The sequence below is a fragment of the Ailuropoda melanoleuca genome, chromosome 8, assembly GCF_002007445.2.
Source record: "Ailuropoda melanoleuca isolate Jingjing chromosome 8, ASM200744v2, whole genome shotgun sequence".
NCBI classification, from domain to species: domain Eukaryota; kingdom Metazoa; phylum Chordata; class Mammalia; order Carnivora; family Ursidae; genus Ailuropoda; species Ailuropoda melanoleuca.
The window spans coordinates 36652368-36662582 of NC_048225.1; the positions used below are offsets into that span (position 1 = coordinate 36652368).

A 10215-nucleotide genomic window follows, 5' to 3' on the forward strand; every position below is an offset into this window, starting at 1 on the left:
TGGGTACCAATGTGTGTTGTCTGTCTGCTTGCTGGTTTGGCACATTCTGTTTATGGAGTGGGTTACAGGCTCATTTCAGAAGCAGCTATTATTTATATGATTCTATAGATGAGTGAACTAAAGCACAAAGAATCAAGGTCGTATAAGTCAAAATTGAATGAATTAGAAGCTATTCCCTTAATACTTCCCTGAGATCTAGTTTGGGGCAAGTTCCTAAGGTTGGGTTTGGCTGAACCGCCAAAAGAAGGAAAGCTTCACATGGGCTGAGCCCATGCTATCACAATGACCAAAGCAAACTCAAGCTGGGTTGACATGATGGGGACTCTCACCCTGCTTTCTACTAACTTTTTATTCCGTGCATCATGCCGCAACAAATAAGTTACATTTATTAAAAATAGAGAGCATACTAAGAAACTTTGGGGAAATGGAAGCGAATTAGTAGCTGAATCAGAAATCAGCCTACATGTTCTAATCAGTGTTAACATTAATTAACTTGTGAACTTGGGCAAGGCCTATCTTTTTGTATATTTTGGTGAGAAGTAGATTTTGGTGAAAGAGTATGGATGTGTCAATTAGCACATATTACTCCCACTTAAAAAAAAAACTGCCTTAAATTACATAGAATTTAAAAATAGCATAGACACATTAAAACAGAAAATTGGTGATGGTATTTCATGTCCCAGAATCAGTTAAACCAGGCCTTTAAATTTGATTAGCTCCCACTCCCCCTGCTTGTGTTCCCTCTATCGCTGGCTGTCTCTATCTCTGTCAAATAAATAAATAAAATCTAAAATAAATAAATAAATAAATTAATTAATTAATTAATTAAAAAAAAAAAAGAATTACTTTACAGTCTTATAGTTTAGGGATCCCAGACTTCAGAGATAGAGCTCCCTACACAATTGAACCAAAGTTGCCCTGGATCTTGCTGGCAGCCAACCAATGGCTTAGTTCATTCCCTCTGCAGGAAAGTTTTAGAGGACTTTCTTTAGTCCAGGTGCCCCTGGGAATGAGGAGAAGGAGGAGAGAGAAGGAGGCTGGGGACCTCCTACAGTTATAGGAATTTCTATGAGCTTATATCAACAAGAGTCTTCTTTTTAACCTCTGATATACCATGCATTTTGTTGCTCTCTTCAAAATCGTCAGTCCGCTTAAAATGTCGTGGATCTTTATTGAGATATTTCTTAATATTGTCATCCAGATACCAGGATTCATTCTCATTAAATACCAAAAACAAGAGAACAAATTCATAATCAATGTCGCTTCTTCTTCCCTTCTCATTCAACACTCCTTCTCTGCAAATAATCAGAGGACCCATCAAACCGCTATATGTGTCCTGAAAGAAAAATAAACTGAATTAGAAGAACCTTAAAATAATTTAACAATAAATATTAAGCACTTGTAAGAAAGTCATTGAGAAAAGACTGTTGACCACAAAACAATAATTTTTTTAAAGATTTATTTATTTGTGAAGGGAAGGACAGGGGACGAGGAGGAGAGAGAGTCTCAAGCAGACTCCTTGCTGAATGTGGAGCCCCATGTGGGGTTCAATCTCATGACTCTGATATCACAACCTGAGTGGAAACCAAGAGTCAGCCATTTAGCTGACTGTGCACCCAGGCCCCTACCACAAAATAATTATTAAGAAGCCCTGAAGATGTAAGAGTGTTCCTAAAAATGAGCTATAGCAACCTCTTTGAGGGCTGAATCGGTGTCCCTCCCTCATCACTGAGTCAGAAACAGAGAGTTCAGGAGAAGGAAAGGTTTTGAGGGAAATAATAAAACCCACTTTAAAAATGCTCAGCAGATTGAACTGTTGCTGGAAGCACATCCAGATAGAGTATCTAAATAGGCAATTGGGAATGTGGGAGTTTTCCTTCAAAAGGAAGCTTAGGGCTGAATAATTTGACATGGAGTTCATCCAAATAGTTGCTAGTTTAATATGTTTGGAGTGTGCTTTCTTTCCTGAGTCCAGATAACAATGGTAATGCCTTTAAAAATGATAGACTTCACGGGGCACCTGGGTGGCACAGCGGTTAAGCGTCTGCCTTCGGCTCAGGGCGTGATCATGGAATTATGGGATCGAGCCCCACATCAGGCTCCTCTGCTATGAGCCTGCTTCTTCCTCTCCTACTCCCCCTGCTTGTGTTCCCTCTCTCTCTGGCTGTCTCTCTCTCTGTCAAATAAATAAATAAAATCTTTAAAAAAAAATGATAGACTTCACACATCAAAAACCATGATATAAATTACATTGAAATATATTTTTATTTTATGATTATCTATTTACATATCCTCTTTTGCTTCCTGATATCTTGTAAGTTCTAAATTTGGTAACTGAAACATTGGGATTTTGGGTTTTTTAACCCATACTTTATTTTTTAAGTTTTTATTTTTTAATTTAAATTCAATTAGCCAATATGTAGTACATCATTAGTTTTAGATATAGTGTTCAATGATTCATCAGTTGCATTTAACACCCAGTGCTCATCACATCACATGCCCTCTTTAGTGCCTATCACCAGGTTACCCCATCTTACCACCCATCCCCCCTTCTGCAACCCTCAGTTTGTTTCGCAGAGTCAATAGTCTCTCATGGTTTGTCTCCCTTTCTGATTTCTTCTCATTCAGTTTTCCCTCCCTTCCCCTATGCTTCTCTGTGCTATTTCTTATATTCCACATATGAGTGAAACAATATAATTGTCTTTCTCTGATTGACTTATTTCACTTAGCATAATACCCTCTAGTTCCATCCATGTTGATGTAAATGGTAAGATCTCATTTTTGATGGCTGAGTAATATTCCATTGTATATGTATGAACCACATCTTCTTTATCCATTCATCTGTTGAAGGACATCTCAGTTCCTTCCACAGTTTGGCTATTGTGGACATTTCTCTATGAACACTGGGTTGCATGTGGCCCTTCTTTTCACTATGTTAACCCATACTTTAGATCGAGGGTTGGCAAACTTTTTTTTTTGTAAAGCACCAGATGATAAATACTTTTTTTTTACTTTATTGGCCATACTGTTTCTGTCACAACTACTGTTTACAAAGAAACAATAGAATCCAAATGGAGTCACTTATGCCAAGTCCACATCACCAAACTGAGACTTAATACCTAACTTAATTACAGTTTCAACCTCTCCCAGGAGTAGAATCTTAATCTGGAGTTACCTGGTCTTCATCACCAGTAAGGTAACCTGCCTCTTAGACCTCTGCCATCCCCTAAAGAAGATGACCTTGCCACAAACAATCCATTTTTCACTAGTAACTTCCTTATCCCATCCCCTTTTGCCTATGAAAGTCTTTTATTTTCTGCAGCTCTTTGGAGCTCTATTCTATCTGGTAGGTGGGATGCTGCTTGATTCATGAGTTATTGAATAAAGCCTGTAAGGACTTGAAAATGTACTCTGTTGAGTTTTATTTTTTAAGAGAATTGGTAGCAGTGATGGAATCCAAAGAACACTCTTGATGGCTTCAGGAACAATGAGAGACACAGGCAAGATACCTGCAGACCCTTTGAATTTTCTTTCTTGCCATTTCTGTGGGGTGTAAGTTTTTCTTCAAATTCCAAAGAGTTGAGCTTGCCACCTTCTGGCACATCTGCTTATTTTATGTCTTAGAACTACAGTCCCAGAAGCTATAAATACTACCAAAATGGCAAAATCTATCTAAAGACAACCTAGAATTACAATGGCCAGTGGGGAACATTCCAACGAGACAAGATCATTTATTTAAGAAGTGCACTTACAAACAAGGGTTTCCAAATCAAGCAAACACAATGGGATACCTATTCTAATTGGTATGTAAAAGCTTCCAAAAGGCTTTAAGATTCCAAAACAACTTCATTAAAAGTTTCCTTGAACAAGGCTAATGAAAAATTAAAGGTGCAAAAGGTATCTAAAACAATACCTAGGCCTTCTTCATTACAACCTCCTAGGGGTCCATCATCAAAATACTGGACCAGAAATTGATGTTTCATTTGTAATCAACTGAAACATAAGGAGAAAGACTGTCCTCAAAGGTTTTGTGCAAATTCTTCAATATCAACTCAGATGCCCCTATGTCTACCAACAAAGAAGAGCCCCCATTATGGAGTCCCCGAGAGTTGATAAGACTTTGAAGGATTTTCTGGCAAACTGCTATGTTATTCCCTTAAAAAGCCCAGGGGAAACTAAAATTAAAATGAATGCAAAACCTTGCCAAATTCTAATAGATAGTGGAGGCTGCAGAACGGATCCTGAGAAAACTGGCAAAAGCCAGAAAAGGGTAAGAATTCTTACCAAGAGTCAGCTCTCCTGAACCTCTGTCTGCAGTGTCCAGTCAAGAGAGGAAAATAAAACTTCACCTTGTCCTTTCCTTTCCAAATCCATACCTGTTGGTTATTGGTCATTTCTCTCCCAGGGATAGCTATTGCCTTCTTGCTTGCCTTGTTTTATGTCCTAAGAACTTGACTTGACTTTCTGCCTGCCTGGGACACACAGGTTGCCATTTCTTTCTGTGGCTATCTTTGGGTGTGACTCTGGATCTTGGGAAAGTAGTATCCTTTGTACCCTCTTCAGGGACTGCTTTTATATACAAGGGGGGGTTCAATACTGCCAGAAATATTTTCCTGGCTGAAAAGTGATAAGATATTTACAATATTTTTTTAAGTAGTTCTGTGGCCAGTAGTTGCCCAAATTGGAAGCTGATAATCAGACCTGAANTGACTCTGGATCTTGGGAAAGTAGTATCCTTTGTACCCTCTTCAGGGACTGCTTTTATATACAAGGGGGGGTTCAATACTGCCAGAAATATTTTCCTGGCTGAAAAGTGATAAGATATTTACAATATTTTTTTAAGTAGTTCTGTGGCCAGTAGTTGCCCAGATTGGAAGCTGATAATCAGACTGATAGAAACTTTTTTTAGATCTCATTCCCCAAGCAAAAGTGAAACTATGTATCCAGAGGGAAAAAACATCTCAAGCGTTTGTAGAAGGATTTACTAAAACATTCCAGAGACAAACAGTTCTAAAGCCATAGAAATCTTTTTTCATCTTAGTTGGAAATCCTCTACTGAGATATATATTTTTAAAAAATCAAATTGAAAATAATGGGGTTAGGTGGCTACATCAGCCCCTTGGTATCATTTAGGCTGCAACCCAATTCTCTGAGGAATTAAAGCAACTACCCTTATTTCACAAATCCTGACAAAACCAAAAATGCAGCTCTAGAAGCAATTCAAAATCCACCTATTCTATTTACCGATTTCCAAAACCTCACCTATTTATTGCAAAAGGCTTGTAGATATTATAAAAATTCTGGTCTTAGGAAGCAAATGTCTTTTCGGAAGAATTTGTGTTCTTTCCCTGTGCCTTTGAGGTTGTAAATATTCTACCTGGTCTTCTCCAGGAACTCTTATCTAGCCATCTCTCTGAAATACAAACTTCATGGAGGTAATTCTTATCAGAAGAAAAACAAGTGGGTGGGGAGTTTCTTTGGAACTTGGGCAAATGAAAAATTGTGCCTTCTCCACAAATATCAATAAAAAGCTTTGACCGTCTTAACTTCTTCCATCTACCAGAAACACAATTTGGATCTAACTTCTTTTATAACTAGTGGATTTTGTATTATTGTGCTTGATTCATGGCAAAATTTTAGAACAGAATCTATAAGATCTCCATTTATATCTGCATATGTGTGTTTGTGTGCGTGTGCGTGTGCACACACGTGCGTGTGGATGTGTGTGTTATAGGTGTGTGATATTTTCTACCTGGGGATGGTGTTGCCAAAATGAATTTGTAAAAGAGCTCTGTTTAATTGACTTAAAGAAAATTAAGTACTTATATGAATTAAGTATTTTTAAATTCTCAAAAATATAATAGAAACTAACACAATTGCTTTTTGGGTTCATGTGATCTGGAAAAATATTCAGTATTAAAGCTAATTTAAGTTTGATGGCTTAATTAAAATGTATGTATCTTTAGAATTATTAACATTAAATAATGCAGATCTATAACTTTTATTCTACCTGTGTTTATTAAATAAGTCCACTATTAAAAATTTTGTCAGCAAGAAAAATAACTTGTATGATGAAATTTTCTTAAGTATTCTAAACATAATTGTTGAAAACAAGTGAATTAAATAGATGTAACTGAACTTAGAGTTTTTAGGTGAACTTTTTTTAATGTTTGAAGTTTTTGTTTAAATTCTTGTTAGTTAACATATAGTGTAATATTTTTTCAGGGGCAGAATTCAGTGATTCATCACTTACATATAACAGCCAGTGCTCATCACAAGTGCCCTCCTTAATACCCATCACCTATTTAGCCCATTTGCTCTGCTCCCCTCCATCAATCCTCAGTTTGTTCTCTAGAGTTAAGAGTCTCTCATGGTTTGCTTCCCTCTCTCTCTTATTTTCCCTTTCCCCTATGTTCATCTGTTTCTTAAATTCCACATATGAGTGAAATCGTAGGCATTTGTCTTTCTCTAACTTATTTCCCTTGGCATAATGCTCTCTTGCTCCAAGCACATCGCTATAAATGATGAGATCTCATTCTTTTTGATGGCTAAGTAATATTCCATTGTATATATATACCACANGTGAAATCGTAGGCATTTGTCTTTCTCTAACTTATTTCCCTTGGCATAATGCTCTCTTGCTCCAAGCACATCACTATAAATGATGAGATCTCATTCTTTTTGATGGCTAAGTAATATTCCATTGTATATATATACCACATCTTCTTTATCCATTCATCAGTCAATGGACACTTGGGCTCTTTCCATAGTTTGGCTATTGTTGATCAGGCTGCTACAAACATTGGGGAGCAGGCACCCCTTTGAATGTGTATTTTTATATTTTTTATATAAATACCTGGTAGTGCAATTGCTAGATCATAGGGTAGTTCTATTTTTAACTTTCTGAGGAGCCTCCATACTCTTTTCCAGAGTGGCTGTACCAGTTTGCATTCCCACCAACAGTGCAAGAGGGTTCCCCTCTTCCTCATCCTTGCCAACATCTGTGGTTTCCTGTGTTGTTAATTTTAGCCTTTCTGACAAGTGTGAGGTTGTATCTCATCATGGTTTTGATTTGCATTTCCCTGATGATGAGTGATGTTGAGTATCTTTTCATGTGTCTGTTGGCCATCTATATGTCTTCTTTGGAAAAATGTCTATTCATGTCTTCTGACCATTTCTTAACTGTATTATTTGTCTTTTGGTGTTGGGATGGGTAAGTTTTTATACATTTTGGATACTAACTCTTTATCAGAAACATCAATTTGCAAGCATCTTCTCCCATTCTGTAGGTTGCCTTTTAGTTTTGTTGATTGTTTCCTTTGCTTTTTTAAAAAAAGGTTTTGTTCATTTACTGATGTATGTATGTATTTATTTATTTATTGGGGGGAGGGGCAGAAGGAGAGAGAGAGAATCTCAAGCAGACTCCACAATGAGTGTGGAGCCTGATGGTGGACTTGATCTCACTACCCTGAGATCATGACCTGAGCCAAAATCAAGAGTCAGATGTTTCAACAACCAAGCTACCCAGGCACCCCCAGAAGCTTTTTATCTTGATGAAATCCCAATAGTTCATTTTTGCCTTTGTTTCCCTTGTCTCCAGAGACCTGTCTAGTAGGAAGTTGCTACAGATGATGTCAAAGAGGTTGCTGCCTATGTTCTCTAGGATTTTGATGGTTTCCTGTCTCACATTTAGGTATTTCGTCCATTTTGAATTTATTTTTGTGTATAATATAAGAAAGTGGTCCAGTTTCATTCTTTTTCATGTTGCTGTTTTCCCAACACCATTTGTTGAGGAGACTGTCTTTTTTTCTACTGGATATTCTTTCCTTTTTTGTCAAAGATTAGTTGACCATATAGTTTTGGGTCAATTTCTGGGTTTTTTATTCTGTTCCATTCATCTAAGTCCAGTATCTTTATGACCATTAGTTTGAATTCTTTATTAGGCATATTGCTTATCTCCATTTCATTTAGTTCTTTTGCTGTGATTGTGTCTAATTCTTTCATTTGGCATAATTCCTCTGTCTCTTCATTTTGTCTAACTTGCTATGTTTGTTTCTATGTATTAGAGAGGTCAACCTCATCGCCTGCTCTTGAAAGTGGTGGCCTTTGCAGAAGAGGTCCTGTAGCACATTGCTCTCTGGTCACCAGAACCAGGTGATACAGGGGTGTCTCCTATGTGGGTTGTGTGTCCTGTATTGTTGTGGCAGAAATGTGTTTACCTACAGAGCAGTGAGCTGCAAGGTTCTGCTTTGCCTGCTATGGATGCACTGGGCGGGGTTTGGTCCCTGTGCTGTTGGGGGGCCTACCCGAGGCTGCCATGGGCTCATAGGTGGACAAGATCAGTATGTTACCCTGATATCAAAACCAGACAAAGACACTATAAAAGCTAAACAAAACAAAAGCCAAAACTACATACTAATATCTCTGATGAACATAGATACAAAAATCCTTAAAAACATATTAGCAAATTGAATTCAACATTACAATTAAAATCATTCCACACAATCTAGTGGGATTTATTCCAGGGATGCAAGCGTGGTTCGATATTTGCAAATCAATCAATGTGATACATCATATTACAAGAGAAAGGATAAAAACCATGTGATCATCTCAATAGATGCAGAAAAAGCATTTGATAAGACACAACATTCATTTATGATAAAAACTCTCAATAAAGTGAGTTTAGATGGAACACATTTCAACATAATAAAGTTCGTATATGAAAAACCCACAAATAATGTCATCTTCCATTGTGAAAACCTGGAAGAGTTTCACCTAACATCAGGAACAAGACAACAAAAAAATCCACTCTCACCATTTCTATTCAACATAATATCAGAAGCCCTGGCCATAGCAGCAAAATGAGGGGGAAAAAATAAAAGGCATCTAAATTGGTAAGGAAGAAGTAAAATTGTCACTATTTGCAGATGACATGATGCTGCATATAGGAAACCCTGAAGACTCCACCAAAGAGAATTATTAGAACTGATAAATCAATTCAGTAAAGTTGCAGGAAAAAAATTAATATAAAGAAACTGTTGCATTTCTATGCNATTAATATAAGGAAACTGTTGCATTTCTATGCACTAATAATGAAGTAATAGAAAGAGAAATTAAGAAAATAATTCCATTTACAAGTGCACCAAAAAGAGCAAATATTTAGGAATAAACTTGACCAAGNTAAATCAATTCAGTAAAGTTGCAGGAAAAAAATTAATATAAAGAAACTGTTGCATTTCTATGCACTAATAATGAAGTAATAGAAAGAGAAATTAAGAAAATAATTCCATTTACAAGTGCACCAAAAAGAGCAAAATATTTAGGAATAAACTTAACCAAANAGGAATAAACTTGACCAAGGATGTGTAAGACTTGTACTCTGAAAACTATAAAACACTGATGAAAGAAACCAAGGACCACACAAACAAGCAGAAAGATATTCCATGCTCATGGATTAGAGAACAAATATCGTTAAAATGTCTGTACTACCCAAAGGAATCTACAGATTCAATGCAATCTCTATCAAAATACCAATAGCATTTTTTGCAGAACTAGTACAAATAACACTAAAATCTGTATGCAACCACAAAAGACTACAAATTATCAAAGCAATGTTGAGAAAGAACAAAACTGTAGATAACACAATCTCAGATTTCATGATATACTACAAAACTGTCGTAATCAAAATAGTATGATACTGGCACAGCATTAGACACGTAGATCAGTAGAACAGAATAGAGAGACTAGAAATAAACCTATGATTATATGGTCAATTAATCTATGACAAAGGAGGCAAGAATATACAATGGGGAAAAGACAGTCTCTTCAATAAATGGAGCTGGGGAAACTGAACAACTATATGCAAAAGAATAAAACTGGGACACATTCTTATACCATACACAAAAATGAACTGAAATGGATTAAAGACCTAAATGTGAGATCTAAACCCATAAAAATCCTTGAAGACAGCACAGGCAGTACTATCTCCAACATCAGCCATAGCAACATTTTTCTAGGTATATGTCCTCAGGCAAGGGGAACAAAAGCAAAAAATAGACAATTGGAATTATACCAAAATAAAAAGCTTTTGCACAATGAATGAAACCAGCAATGAAATGAAAAGGTAACCTGCTGAATGGGAGAAGATATTTTCAAATGATTTTTTATTTTTATTTTTTATTTTTTTTTTTTTATTTTTTTTTTTTTAAAGATTTT

General features: G+C 36.4%; 1 protein-coding gene across 1 annotated transcript in view; it reads right to left on the reverse strand.

Moving 5' to 3' along the window:
- The window catches only part of HEPHL1 (hephaestin like 1), an 82467-nt gene that overhangs the window by 8650 nt on the left and 63602 nt on the right, over nt 1-10215 (reverse strand). The window contains exon 16 of the mRNA XM_034667587.1: nt 1075-1336. Within this exon, the coding sequence (XP_034523478.1) occupies nt 1075-1336 (262 nt within the window). The remainder of the gene's footprint in view (nt 1-1074; nt 1337-10215) is intronic.